Source organism: Ciconia boyciana, chromosome 10, assembly GCF_034638445.1.
Source record: "Ciconia boyciana chromosome 10, ASM3463844v1, whole genome shotgun sequence".
Classification (NCBI taxonomy): Eukaryota; Metazoa; Chordata; class Aves; order Ciconiiformes; family Ciconiidae; genus Ciconia; species Ciconia boyciana.
In genome coordinates, this window is record NC_132943.1 from 30,847,263 (window position 1) to 30,862,768 (window position 15,506).

A 15,506-nucleotide genomic window follows, 5' to 3' on the forward strand; every position below is an offset into this window, starting at 1 on the left:
ATAAAGGCCTGCAAGCCAAAGTTTGTCAGTAATTGCTGTGTCTTCCCAGTCTGCTTCCTGAATGCCATAAACCCACAGAATCAAGATACCCTGTTTACTCAACTTGAAAATCTTTTATATCTTAATAGATTAAATTCCTGTTCCCTCAATTTTTGAAAATCTGAACACATTCATTTCATGTCAGACTTTGTGAAATCTGAAATTACACACTGGAGTCAGAATATCTTGTAAGTGAAACTTCAGCCAAACACCACGCCTTCAGAAACGCTAAACGATACAAATGGAGAGCCTATCTTGGGAAACTAACTATTGTAAATCACATTTTAAACTTGTCCCTAGCTCAAATGGGTGCTCTGAAGCACACCGGAAAGATTAAAAGCAATGATGTCTCATCAGTGTCATATCAACACAAGCCTTGGACATACAGATGTCTGTCTGTATCCCAAAATTTTCTACTGGTTTGATAAATTTTAAATTAGAAAGTGCAAACAGATCATTCTATTTCCCTCAGCAGTATACTAACATCAATCACCACTAAATATACTAATTCTGCAGAAATATCCAAATGCCCTTTACAGTCTTCCCATTAATCTTTGCAAATATGTTTCCCTTTAGATGTGAAAGCCCCACTACCATAGCAGCTAGATGTGTCAGAATTGGAAGAAAAAGACTAAAGAAAAACATAAGCCAAAAAGGATGACATCTAATCTAGCTGGAAAATAGAGATTATAAAAGCCCAACCATGACTCAGATTAAACCAAAACCAAGCTGGAAGAGATCAACCGAATTTAGCAAGCACTTTGGCAGTAGTACAGAAATATAATTATTTTGAAAAAAGTATTATCTTAAGAAATCAAATACGAAAATAAATAGCTAAGCCACCCACACTGGTTTAGTTCCGCCCTTTAATGATGCCTTTTAATAGCTAAGCATGAACAGCAATTCCTTGTATATCATACACCTTCCTTCATCATCATCCTCCTCCTCCTCCTCTGATTTGCTTACCTTTTTCACCCCATCTTCTAACCATTTTCTGATTCATTTTCCTGCATAGAAAACTTGTTCTTCAGCTCTCCTTTCTTTACCGGTTTCTATTTCCACCTTATCCACATGGGCATATTCCCCTACAAAACACCTTTCTTTTCTACTGATCTGTTCTTTGAATTGTGGTCCTTTCTGCAAAATGTTGTGGATCTTGAGAAGGCCATACAGTAATAATCAACACTGCAGACATCACCTGCTCAACATCCTACACATTTGAGTAGACAGCACACTGAAACCTACTTGGCCACATTTTTGTTACTGTTACCAGACCTAAGGCAGGCTCAAACTCAAATATCTCCCCAATGCTGTTAGTTTCTCTTCCAACTGCATTTTGCTTATGTTCTTTGGAATTGGTGCGGACCTGTTGTTGAAACCATGGAATGAACAATGAGCAGATGTGCAATACACTATAGTATTTTTCTGAGGCAGGAAGAAAGCGGAACTCTTAACAGATATTACAGTTCACAGCTTTTTCTTAGAGAAGAATGCAAGTAACTCACATACGTAATAGCAAAGGTAATATTCCTGCAATTTGAAAGTGAATAGGAACTTGCAAGCAAGAAAGCTAAAGTAAATGTTTTCAAGGGAAAAGCTTCTTACATTTAAATCCTGTCTTCACATTGAAATACTCCAAAGACAAAAATCTGTCCTACCTGTGTGGCTTTGTCTCTCATACATGGAGCAGCTTGTCCATGATTATCACGAGGCCACTGTCCAGCAAGGTACGGAGCAGCAAGCGTATCCAATGAGGAAGTCCGGCGAATAATACTGGAAGGGCTTGATGAAGGTGGTCTTGATTTGTCACCTAGAATAAGAACACTTGATTAGAAAGAAAGGCAGAGAGCTTAATTATTTTAATTGCCTACAAGAAATCAAATCAAATCAGAACTACTATGTTATTAAGTATACAACAAAATACTTTTAATATAGGAATTAAGTCTGCTTTTCCAGGCTCTATTCAGTTTTAATAAGCAATGAAATGTGGTTTTATGGTTTCCTTAAAAACATCCTTATATCACATATACTGCACTGGTACTCACACACCACCATTTAGTCCCTCAAAGGTGCAACAGTCACTGGATTCTTAAATGATGAAGGCTTGGAAGAAATAAAAATAGCTAAGTTTCCTCATACATAAGGCTAACAAAGAAAACCTGTGCTGAACTTTTTCAGTTTAATGCCGAGTTTAGAGTTCATCCCACTAGCCCTTTACCCTTCACCTACTTTAATTCAAGGGACACTAACTGACATGTTTTATTAACCACCCAGTATACAACATATGGCAGATTCACAGAGTTATGTCTAACCCTTAGATCCAGAAGTCAACTTTGACAAGGTAATGATGTACATTTTACAAGATAATCAAGACATCTCCTCCCTTTACATGCTACTTGGTAACTACATTCGTATTTGCCTGACACTACACCTTCTGCAACACCTCATTTTTAGTGTTTACATTGATATCACTTTTTAGAACAATTTAGATACTAACAGGAACGCTTACTGAAAAAAGTTAAATATAACAAGCACAGGAAGTAACATGAGAAGGAAGGATATGGTTAAAAACAAAAATTTGCATCTATCCCATCTGTCAATGATATCTTAAAGTGGCAGTAAAAGACTACGCTGCAAGCTAATAAGTGTAAACACTGTGATGAACGGTTCCTCAAAAGAGTAACTGAGGTTTGTTAAAGAGACTGACAAGCAGTAAAGACCCATGGTTTAGATACACATATATGCTCACACATTATTTATTACTAGCTATTCTAGATGTAAAATGCAAATCCAGAGATCACAATGATCTAAGCTTACTATTAATTAATCTACTCCCCACAGAATTATACCTGAAAGAATCGTGTATTAATCTTACCTATAATGAATACAAAGGCCTAAAACAAATGGCTAGGACACAGAAAACAAGATACACAGATCAGATGGAAGGTTTAGAAGGGCACTGGAAAAACTCAGTCGTATGTCCTTCCTGACTGTGCCTTAGGATTAATTCTGCACTAAAAGTATAAATAACATAGCAATTTTTATTCTACATAAACTCATTTACGGCCAAAAGAAGTTGTGCCGGATTAGTGTCTGACTGCTAGTCAGAAAATAAAAACACTACCATCGGAAGTCCAGAATGCAATTTCTAAGCCGTTTCAATCTACTAAAGATACATAAATATTAATAATACCTGTAAGGTATAGATTTCAGTGGTGTGGACAACATCTTAGTCTCATAGAACACCAATCTTTCGAATGTAAGTCTAGTGACATTCTATACTAAATATCCTCATGCAAATTTTGCATTAGAAATGTACACACTAAAAGTGTGGAAAATATTTCAATTCAACTATAAGGAAATAATTGTTAGCACTTCATCAGCCACATTCACATAAAGCAGTCCAGAAACCTCATCTGGTTTATTATTTCTACTAGTACCAACAATGACAAAATCTTACTACTGAGCTCACAGCAGATCTGCTCTCAGGGAGTAGCAGCAAAGCTCAGTTTTGGAGTTACCATGCACTTAAGACCACTGTATCAAAGAAATTCTCTGACTACTGCTACCACCATACAGCACACTGAAGGGTCTGTTTGCATCAGATTTAGAAACGATTCCTTTTGTCTATACCATGGGAGAATGTGGCATGCTAACGCAACGTGTCATTCCTTAAAAATTACACTTGCTTCCAAAGTTATATCAAACATGTTACGTGTCTCAGAAATAGCTGCCACACTCTCCCCATTTATTTTTCTTCTGAATTATTACTCTTCCTCTTCAAGAAGCTTCTCTCTTTTTACCAAGGGGAAACAGAAATGATGTGGAAAAAATAAAATTAAAGACCAGGAAGTGTATGTAGTCAGTCACATCATCTGCAAAGCCACTGCAGCAGACAGCTTCAAAACCGAAGCAGCTGAAACTATTACCCTCTCCCCTCCCCCACAAAAAAAAGTGGAAAGAATATTTTGCTGGGCAAACAGAGAGAATGAGAATGAAGAGCCTGTTTGCTATTTAAGTTCAAGGGAAGCTGCTCATTTCAAGGCACAAAGCCTATAAGTACTCTCTTTTCCTCTGATTTAAAAATTCCTTCAAGGAATTCTGTTTTCAAATTACTTTTATTTAGATGGAGCAAGGATGTTTGGATACGTTTTGACTTACTTTTCCACCTTCACAACATGCCATAATACAAATCTCCAAAGTCTACTACACAACTCCTCTTGCTGTTTCAAAACACTTCAATGGGAACATATACAATATTTTCATTGCACTTTCCTCTACAATACTTGAAGCATGTATTCAGCTGCTGTTTTTCCTTGATGTGACCTACATAGACATAACAGTTACAACAGCTGTGGCTGATGAAAAACAATAGAGCTGTTTCATCAAATAGACACTTCTTAAATATTAGATCTGTTTTAAATTGGCCTGATTATCTCTTTAAACCAGTATTTGTGATAAATATCAACCCTCCTATCCATCCCCCACTACTCTAAATCTATTTAGAAACAAAGTCTTTCTGCAATCTGGCTTCAAAAAGCAAAATAATAGAATAAAACATAAACAATACCTGGACATACATACAGAACATATACAATACAAATCAACAAAGTCCATAATGTGGGAAAATAACAAGCAAGTTACCATGTCTTCACAAGTTATTGCAGAACAATGGACCAACAGAAGTTGCTACAGGTAAACTGGCATCATGCACATCTATTGCAATTGTGAAGTCAGGCCCCTCCAAAGGCAATTTAAGTTAAGGCAGTCTAACAACGCGACTGAAGAGCAAAACTGAACAAATATTGATGCTTACCAATAGCTAACTGAAAGGGAGGAAAGAGAGCACTGACTTGAGGGGGGTCTTAACATAAAAGTCCTACAACTACAATTACAACTGAAAAAGGAAATTACAGCGTGAGAACACATACCCTTGAATTGGATACCTCACGGGAAAAAATTGCTATATATAAAAGAAAGGAAGGAAAAAAAGAGGGAAGGGATTACACATAAGAAAGTCCTAAGAGACAAAACACTCTGAAAATTCATCTTTCAATTTTTCTGGAAAAGTTCAGAACTGTCGTTAGAACTGCAAAATAAGGATTCCTGCTGAAACGTAACTTGAAGATTGATCTCACAGTCCTGTTGATATCTTCCTGCGTATTTGAAATTAAAGTTTTGAGAAAGGAAAATAAAAACTCCAAAGAAACATCTTCTAACAGACACCATGAGAAAACAAAACAAAACTAGCAAGCACCAGAAAGAGCCACTGGAAAAGCATAGGACACCATTAACCTCACAAAATTCCCTGACAGAGTTCTAATGGAAGCTTTTTATACAGGTAGGATATCCAAAAAAGTGAGAAAGAGCGAGACCCAACTAGCTTCTCTGGCATCTAGGCATACAGCTGACCTTTTTGTTCTGTTTTGGTCAGCCTTTTCCTCAGAAAGGACATCCATGGGATCTCTCCCATGCACAGCTGTCTTTTCCCAAAAACTCATACAAACACAACTGATGTCAGGGGCTTCACCTACTTTTTATATTTCATTGAAAGTATTCAACAGGCTCAGACTGTATTAAGAACAGACACAGAGCACAACTGTGTATGTTCCCTTTGGAAGACAATCTTGGCTATTACCTTCACATAAATGTAAAAGAACTACTCATACTTTTGCTTCTAGTAATTCAAAATGATCCCTCGGTAGGAGAATGACTGAATTAATGCTGTTTTACAAAACTGAACCTCAGAAAGCCCAAGATGTTCAAGTTACTTAATTCTAGTGAATGAGAACATTTTTAATTCAAATAAACTCCCCTGCACTGTTGGCCACAAGAAACCTAAAGTATGATGCTGCAAAAATGAATTCACTTTCTTTATACATACCATTTGTCAAACAGCTTAGGTAAGCAAAGCTGGCATGAAATGGTACACAAAGCCTTCCATATTCTGTTATCCTCCAGTAATATCTTTTATCACTACTGCAAAACCTTGGTAATTAGTGTTGACAAGTCTGCAGCTATTATTGTGTCACTCACCAAATTCTTAAAATAAATAAATTCTACAGTGTAATTTTAGAGTGTAATGGAGTACCATTCCTTCTCCCTACCCCAAGGAGGGGCTCATATCTGAACTCTGTAAGACCTTCCAATATACTGTTATATCAACTTTCATCATTTCCTTTCACAGAAGTGGGCTTTAATATTGCTCTTCTATATACTATTCCAAGTAATTAAAGGACAATATAGTTCCAGATAAAACTAACCAATTTTTCTCCTTAATTTTCAGAGTGAATTTAAGCATCCAATACAGTCAATTGGAATATACCAGAAAGTTCAGTATCCAGTAATCTCACACAACCTCAAGGCACCTGAAAGGGTCAGTAATCAACTGCTATGGCTCTCTCTCGACCTTCTTGTTTACACAGCCTGATGCAATATAACGTTTTTGGAGTTGAACAGTTGAACTCTTCTGAGAAGATGTGTTTTATATAAGAACACAAATAACAAGATCACATTTGATCCTTACTCAGTAGATAAACCAAGATAAAAATAAAGGTAGAGTATACACATTTCTCTCTCTCATTTTGCAACAGTCTAGCAGTAGGTCAAAACAACTTCCTCCAACAGGGCTGGTTTGCAGACAGGTAAAGAGGCATATGTGAAAACTGAACCAAAACTGGAGACCGCAGGACAGACCTTGCAGTGTAGAAATGAGTCCACACCAGTGCTGGGAAGGACAGAGCACATTAATATGGAAGTAGAAGCTGAATGCTGTGAAATAAATGCTAGAGACTGCAGGGAGGGAAAGTGAAAGATGAAAAATGGGTAGTAGGAAGATCTAGGATCTTGGTCATATTTAGGAGGGAAGTGGCAAGAAAAGCACAGAAATTTAGAAACTGTGCCATGGACTCTTCAGTTTGTAATTATGCCATCATCAACAGAAAATTCAGTTAAGTATTTTGAACATTTAGTTGCAATTCAGTTCAGACAACAAAATGAAAAAAAAACCCAAAACCAAAAACCACACCCAAAAAACCCAACAGAAGCTATTAAGTCACATTTGTAAATTCACAATTTGGGGTTCTCAAGTGTTAAGCAGGTTTGAACATAAAACTATGTTCAAAACTATTCAACTGCTTTCCAGAAAAGAAAATCTGAAAAACATGGTGTCTAAAGTATACAACTTACAGAACCAGTATCGAAGTTCAGAAGAAGCTATCATTTGTCTAACCTCAAGGTTCATTTTAATCCAAAAAAACATGGCTGCAGCTGTAGGAATGAACAAAAGCCATCATCAATGGAAAACAAGAAACAGGAAAACCCAAGTTATTCTGCAGGAGATTCTGACTGATACCCTGAAGTGGCCTGCATGGCTTCACAACCATAGCTTCATTACCAAAAATAAAGTTCCACTTCCATGTTCTCAAGTACCACTAAGTTTTCTCATCTAGATGAAGAAAAAATTGAAGTTAAGTCAGCCTCTGTCAAGCACTGGACTCCACAATACAAATGTTAAGCAATATTAAACAGGTTTAATTTGCATTTTGGGCCAATACAAGTACTGTTCAGAAATTTAAACACATGGAAGCAATTAAATGGGCGTTACTCTTCTGTTTTCACACATCTTGTAAAAAGCTAGTGGCGTTATCTTAACACAGTAGAGTCATCAAATGACTTGTTTCTTTCTATATGCTAATTCTTAGATGCAGTGAAGAAGTTTGCATGGTTTCAACAGGCTTCTATGTGATGATCTGAAGATGGTGCAATTTTTCCACCCTAAGTGGTCTGACGCATGCCTTTACAGCTTTTGAACCCGGATCTCAAGGCTAGCCATCCTCTTCCTGATTCTCCAGGCCAGAAGATTGCATCCTGGGCAAGAGTTTCTACAAAGTTCACAGGAAGAAGATGGGATTTTGTGATGTGTATAAAGTCTTTCAGATTACTGAGTAACAAGAATCTCAAATGAAGAACACACACATTCCTCAATCCACAGTCTCAGAATATAACCTTAAAAAACCTTAAAAACCACATCACTCATCTGGAAAGCTGAAAATCTAATTCAGAACCTAAATGTCTTTGTGGCACTGCTCTCTTACACTGCAGACAAGCAGGCATATGGTTATCTTGAAGAGGTATGTCTGAATAAAAAAAAAAAAAGAAAGAAAAAGAAAAATTAAGTCACATAGACATTGACTTAAGTATTGTCCCAATTGGTTGTGGACATCTAATTTGGCAGCATCATTCCTCAAGAGCCAGGACAGAAAAAAAAAGAAAAAACCCAATATGGTAGTCTGGTTATAATCACTGTTCTAGAAAGGGGGAAAGCAACATTAGGATAAGTAGAAGTGTTAACGGGAATCGTGTTGGTCCTAGACTTCTGCATATACACTTCTGCATATTAGTCAACTTTATTGTGCAGATTACCACATGCAATTTCATAAAAAAAGAGTAGCTTTAAGCTTTGTTATCTCAAAAGTCACAGATACTTCCAGATTTGGGAACATTAACGCAAAGCCTCACTCATGCATTTTTGAGTAAACTTTTATCCCAAGAAGAAAAAGGACTTACATATGTAAGCCTCCATTATCCTCAACCAGATGCCACATATTGCTTAAATTTCAGCGTTGCCAGTATGTTTCAATTATTCAAAAACATCAAAAAGCAGTTTCCTACAAAACGTATGCCATTCCCACACTATTTTCTATCTTCGCTACAGCGCGAGCTTGTCATCACTCTCAAGTTCAGACATCCTTCTGCAGGGTTCACGTTGAAAGTAACTACTAGGAGAGATACTGAATACCTTTTTCCTACATCTATATGCAATGCCTACAATGCCAACTAGTCTTCTAATCAGAAGCTTGCGGACACTGCTTGGATCAAAAACGCATACCATCTGGCACGAGACGCACAGAAAGGGGAGAAGATCACAACAGCCCCCAAACACCAAATTCACCTCAAGCTTGTACCGAAGTATCTTAAACACTTATCGCTGACACCACTGACTCTCTCTCGTCAGGAAACCTTTGGCAGTGCTTGCAGAAGCGCTACAGGAGTGGCTAGAATTCCCCACATGGCATGCTTGGCTTTCTCTGTTCCTCTTCTAAAAGAGCCAGGAAGCAACAGAGCAGCAACAAAAGCAACAAGCCCTTCAACACACAGACGCTCCACAAGTGCTGCCGCCAGCCCGAGAAGGCTCAGAACGGGCGCAAGCCTGGGCACAGCCCCTGTCCCCACCTCTCCCCCCGGGAGCACGGCGCCCGGAGGCACACCACCGGGCCAGGGCACCACCGACCGCAGCCCTCCCTTCCCGTAAAGCGCTGGCTGAAACTCGGCCACGCCGAGCCGCCTCGCCCAGCCGCCCGGGAAGCGCCCTCGGCCGCTGGGCCCGACCGCTGCCCCCGGCGACCGCCGCCCGCCAGTGACGGTCTGGCCGCGCACCGCCCCGTCCCGCGCAGGTAACGGCCGGGCGCGGGCACCCCCCGCCAGTAACGGCCGGGCGGGCAGCAGGTGCGCGGCGGGGCAGGCTGACAGGAGCGCTCACCTTTGCAGACGGGGGAGCTGGGGCTCTTCCTCTCCGGGGAGCTCCTGCCTTGCTCCGGCGAGTGTCGCCGGTGCCGGACCCTGCCCGCCGCTGTGGCGCTACCCTCCGGCAGCGGGGGCACCGGAGAAGAGCAAGGCGAGGGCCCGCAGCCCGGCGGCGGCAGGTGGTGGGGCCGAGGGGGGCTCCCCCGCGCCCCGCCGGCACGCGTGGGGCTGCCCCGCGAGGAGGCGGCGGCCGCCGAGGCGGCGGCGCTGCTTCCCCCTCCCCCCGGCGTCTGCGTGGCCATGGCGGGGCCGCCGCGCCCGCCGTTGCCGGTGGGCGCCGCGCGCGTGGGGCTGATGCTGCGCGAGGCGGGCGCCGCGCGGGGGAGACCCCCGCCCGGGGCGCTCGCGCCGCCGCCGCTCCTCGTGGGGCTGCCATGTTGTTGCTGCTGCTGCTGCTGCTTGAGCTGGAAGGGCACCGTGGCCCGCATGGGCTGGAGGCGGCTGCTCGCTCCCGCTCCGCCGCCCGCCGCCGCCGCGCCGCCTCCCCCCAGGGAGGTGGCCGGGGTCGGGGAGCCGCCGCGCCTCACGCGCTGGTGGGACATTGTCCGTTGGGAGCCGGGGCTCGCGGAAGACCGTCGGTGGCGGGGAAGGAAGGGAAAGGCGCGAGGCGCGGGCAGGTCCTCGCGGGGGTCCAACGCCTGCCGCGGCCGCGTCCCCGCCGCCGTCCCCAGCCCGGGGCGACCCGCGCTGCCTCCGCAGCCTCCGTGCGCCTCATCAACAATAGTGCCCCGGCCGCCCGCCCCGCCCCCCGCGCCCTCCCATTGGGCGCGCCGCCGCTCGGCTCGCGCAGCTACGGCGCGCCCATTGGCTGCGGAGCGCGCTCCTGAGTGGCCGAGCCTGCGCGGGGAGGGGGAGGGGCAGCGCTTAAAGCAACACGCGGCCGCCGGCGGGGCCCCGCGCTGCGCGCGGCACGTCCCGGGGCGCTGCAGGGGCGGCAGAGCGCGGCCCGGGCCCCGGCCGCGGAAGCCCCGGCCGCGGAAGCCCCGGCCGCGGGTCGCCCCCAGTCTCCCCGGGGCCAACGAGGGCCGCGATCCTGCCCCCGGGCGGCGAGGCGAGGCGAGGCGAGGCGCGGCGGGCGTAGGACGTGCGCGGGGTCCGTGAGGCCGCTCCGCGCCTCTCCACGTCCCGCTGCAGCGCCGGGCCGGAGCGAGGTGTCCACGGTCACGTGGAAAGCCTGGAACCCGGCAGGGATGGCGGCCGCGGCTTGCCCTTGTCTCAGAGGCTGTCCCTGGGAAACGGTTGTGCGTTAGGAGCAGGGCTGCTCTTGGCTCTGACTGTAGTGGTCGAGAGGACGAGGGCTCAGCAGCGGTTATCCAATGGCTTTGCCACCAGCTTAGCATTACCGATGATGGCACCAGATACGTGGGTAATATCCAGGCAGACTTGACCCCTTTTTCCCTTAATTGCTGTGTTTACTCATCTCCGCTAGATTAGTTGCATCTTCACTGCAATCTTTTAAAAATACTCGTTCACTGCCAGCAGCATCTTAACCTGATTTATGTATTAGAGAAATGAACACATGCATGAAATAGGCCTTGGTTCATGTGTTTGGATTATTTAGATGCAAGGTAAACACCCTTTAGCGCCTTCAAGACATGAAGGAATCAATAAATCCTCTCTCTGTCTTCATTGCAAATGCCAGTTCTGGGCTACCAGAACTTACCCAAATTCGTTCCAATACGGCTCTGCAAGTTGCATGTTGCAATTGAATACCATTGCTATGATACAAATGGTGTGACAACAAATTGCATACCGTTCTCTCTTCTCTTGAGCTTGGTTGTGCTCTGGTTTGTTTTTTTCCCTCCTCCTTTCTCCTTTGCTGTTTCTGATTGAGGCCTCCTTCACTTAAAAAGCCCCAGCTTCCCCTTTGAAGAGCTCCATCCTTGCGGCTGACAATTTTAACAAACCTGAAAAGCAAGACTATGTGCACAGGCCCTTCTTAAGGATGCCTGGACGCTGGTCTACCTAAAGCCTTGAAGGTTAAAGCTCGTGTCAGAGTCAAGAGCTTTTTATGAGAAATCAGACTGGTGAAAGAGTACAGGACGGATGCGTTTCTGGTGATGAGGTTGTTATGAAGTTAGCTCTTGCATTCTGGATTAATTAAATTTCTTTTGAAGGACATTATGCTTGCTCACAGGTACTGTAAAGACTAGTAATATGGCCTGCAGGATAGCAGGATGGTTCAACCAAAACTGGCTACAAGAGGCTGTGCCCAGTCTTGAGAATTATCCTGGGCTACCCTTGAATGTGTCGATGTCAAGGGAAGGCACGAGAAGCCTGGCAGATCACCATCAGTCCTGCTGTATCCCTTTCTTAAAGTGTGCCATTTACTTAAGTCACCTTATAAACCATACACATAGGGCCACTTCCCAGTCCTTTTCTTGTAGCCATTACAAACCATGCTGGTATAATGTGGCAAAGCATCCTAAGCCCAGATAACCCACTTAATTGGTGAAATATCCAGGAGCCAGTGCTCTCATCACCAGGAATGGCTGAGAGGCAGAGAACAGTATGGGCTGCATACCGCTGGCATTGGAGATGAAGGGATCTCATAATTCCCTTGGTGACTCCACGTATATACTGAAAAAGAGAACCTGAGCTTCATAGTGCTCCACAGGTAAATGCCCGGGAGGTAGAAAACCAGCACCCTGGCATGTCTGGAGAAATAAATGGAACCTGTCTGCTACTTTGTTGGCAATGCAGGACAGTGCACGGTTATCCTAAAGCAGGTTAACCTATGCAGCATTTATTTCACTTCTTTGCTGCAATTTTCAGTCAAGAGCAGAAGATGCAATCCTCTTTGCAGTTCCTCCTGCTGTGACAGCACCTACTGCCAGTGCCAGTACAGTAGCTCAGCAGGCTTTCATCCCTTGGACAGTTTATCCTCCCCAGAAGTACTGGGGTTGTTTGAAAGCAGCGTGCCATAAAGATAATTTTAAGGCATAAAATATTCTGAACACATTCTAATTCCTGTTACTGTTTTGAAGAGGCCAAAAATGAAAGGTATTGATTCATATTTATTTGCATGATGCATGTTATGGAGCCAAGTCACGACTTTGATATCTGTGACAATTACAGTACTTCCCACATTAATGGCACTGCTCCACTCAGTTGTTATGAGAATATAAAGCAAAGCATTTATGTATACTGCTCATCAGCAGTTGTATTGCTTTACATGCATTAGACGTGAAAGCTGAACATGTAAAGTCATGTACTCAGACCTAATCAAACACCATGTACTTCATACATTAATTTGTTTAAACTGTAACAAATGTGTTACAACAGGATCTTACTCCTACACCTTATGGAAATAATGGAAACAACTAAAGCAGGATTATGAATTACTTGAAAATAGTTTTGAAACTTTTTTTTAATTACACAGAAAAACCTAAACCTAAATCCCAGCCCCCAATAAGTTGGATCCAGATCCCCCCAGACTCTCCTTGTAAGTCAAACACCTCCCAAGATCTGGGTTTTGTTTCATCCACCATACTCCTTACTGCCTTCGGACTTTGCCAAACGCTGTCCAGGCCAACTTTGAACAACACATTTCATATGGTTTCATCATGTGGAACCCTTAGGCTGGGGTTTCTTCACATCCATGACACCCTTACTCTGGCCATAACACCTAATGTAATGGTGCAGTGATCAAAAAAATAGGAATGAAGCTCATTGTCGGCACAGAGGCTGTGAGCCTCCTACCAGTATCACTTGAACCAGCCTTTTGGTGACTTCAGTCACGTTACTGGCTCCAAATTCACTGGAGTCATGCGTGACCTCGCATACACAGGATCCATCTCTGCGCCTTCAGCTCCTCTCTACCTCGTCTTTTAATCAACTCATTGGCCCGCAGGAGCTGAGCGGATACTGGAATGTTGTCGTACCACGCTGAAGCGCCAGCTTGGGGAAGTGATGAGCGCTCCCGCCGACTTGGAGGCACTCAGACTAACCTAACCAGAGGCCTTCCGACATGTACTGCTTTGTAGTCATTGTTGGGAGATTAAATCTGGGTATTGCAGACATCCCCTTACATACATTCTTAAAATAGGGTGTGTAGTAAAAGCTGCAGATACAAACAAATCAATCCAAATGTTGGAAGCGTATTAAGAGTGTCCTCAAAGGCAGACTGATAAAACACAGAGAGCTGCATGAACAAATTTGCAACCTGCTGAAAATAGGGATGTAAACAAGTCAGGGAAGTGGTCAAAATAGTAACCCCGAATGAAGAGCAGAAAAACAAGGGTCAAAGACATTTAACTAAGTTCATAGGCCCACATCCCACTGTACGGCTATCAAAACAACTCATACTTAGGGAGTTTTGTTGTACTAAGGACTGAAAGTTTATGAGTAGAACCACTCACTGCTCGTAGTAATATATATATATATGAAAAATGTACTGTTAAAAATAATAGTAATAATAGCAAACCTTACGGAAAATGACTGTGCTCCAAGTAGCTTCAAATATGTTCTTGTCTTATTCCAAAATTAAATGAATGCAAAGCAGCACACGTAAAAGAGCAATATACTGCCTGAAATTGTTTTACCTACAGTTGTTGCAAGCAATATTGGAGGTTGAAAGATTAAAGATTCTGAGAGTCTAATCTAAACATTAGATTATGCCCCAGGATATTTCACTGCATTCCTCATCTCTCCCCTGCAGAGTGAGTTTGTTTTGCTTGTTTATGTGGGTGTTCAACATCAACAGGAGAAAAAGACATTTTAAAAAATAGGACAAATATAATAGAATTAGCTTCACACAAAACCTGTAAGATCCCAGTTAATATTCCAGAATATCTGGGGGATTTGAGGAGGCAAGCAGATTGAAATAAGGTATTAAGATTAAAACAATAAAAAACAACAGATGGGACCTTGGACATAAATCAAACTACATGTGATAAGCAAAAGACAACTTAAAGCAAAATGCGCTCTTGCCACATTTTGTGAAGTACAATCTTTAAGAAAAGTTATCATATAAATAACATCCTGAGGCTTCAGTGCCTCACTGGTGTTAAGATAACACATTTTTGACAAACAAACCCTGTTTCTCAATGCAACACTTAACTGCAGGCTTGAGAAGTGTTTCCACTGCATGTTCATGGCACACATAATTACCTGGGAGAAGTACAAGGTTAATTTCTTTAGAAACCAGTGCGAAGTTCACCTACATGCTACACGTTTTTCCACGCATACAGATCAATTTTCTGAACACGTGTTAAATGACAGCAGCAACACTAAGCAATAACCTCGTCATGAGTGTCCAGCTGCTGAAGGAAAGGGGCAGCTGGAGTCAAACTTGGTTCACCAACATGAGCTCTTGCCAGCTGAGAGTGACTGCAACTGTTCGCGGGTTCTGCTGAGGGAAGAGACTGAGCAGCAGGAAGGGCATGTTGTCCACCACATTTCTGAATCTTTGGTTTCGGTAACATTGAGACAAGTGGTCTAGTTCATTTAAACAAGACACAATTTAATCTCCCCCAGGTATCCTGCAAGAAAGATGCTGAATGATAATTTGCACATAATTCCTCCCCTCCAACAATAAAACTTTCCTTCCTTTTAGCAAGCAAGTAATTTTTCTTTAAAATTATCTTCCGAAAACTTAATATTTTTAGCACATATTTACAGAGCTTGCAAATATAATACAGAGATTTGTCTGTATTTGTGTTGTGTATAGAGATGTAACGTGTTTCTGTATTTCTAGTCTCAAGGCAGAAGAATGTGTATGAACTATAGAAGGAAACTCTTGATTTATGAACATTAAACACTGCTCCTACAAGCCACTGGTACAATTTCTGTACTGTGAGTATAATGGAACTATATACTGTAAAATCTTTATTTCAATTGTTGACACTAATTAATTTGATAAATTACTATTTCAATCATGT

At 42.9% G+C, this 15,506-nt stretch overlaps 1 protein-coding gene across 1 annotated transcript in view; it reads right to left on the minus strand.

Annotated features, from left to right (window-relative positions):
• The window catches only part of FAM117B (family with sequence similarity 117 member B), a 28,708-nt gene extending 18,231 nt beyond the window's left edge, over nt 1–10,477 (minus strand). Inside the window, exons 1-2 of the mRNA XM_072874535.1 lie at nt 9,581–10,477; nt 1,698–1,849 (exon numbers count right to left, since the gene is read on the minus strand). Coding sequence (XP_072730636.1) covers nt 1,698–1,849; nt 9,581–10,166 — 738 coding nt within the window. The 5' untranslated portion in view covers nt 10,167–10,477. The remainder of the gene's footprint in view (nt 1–1,697; nt 1,850–9,580) is intronic.
• Nucleotides 10,478–15,506: the final 5,029 nt, after the last annotated feature.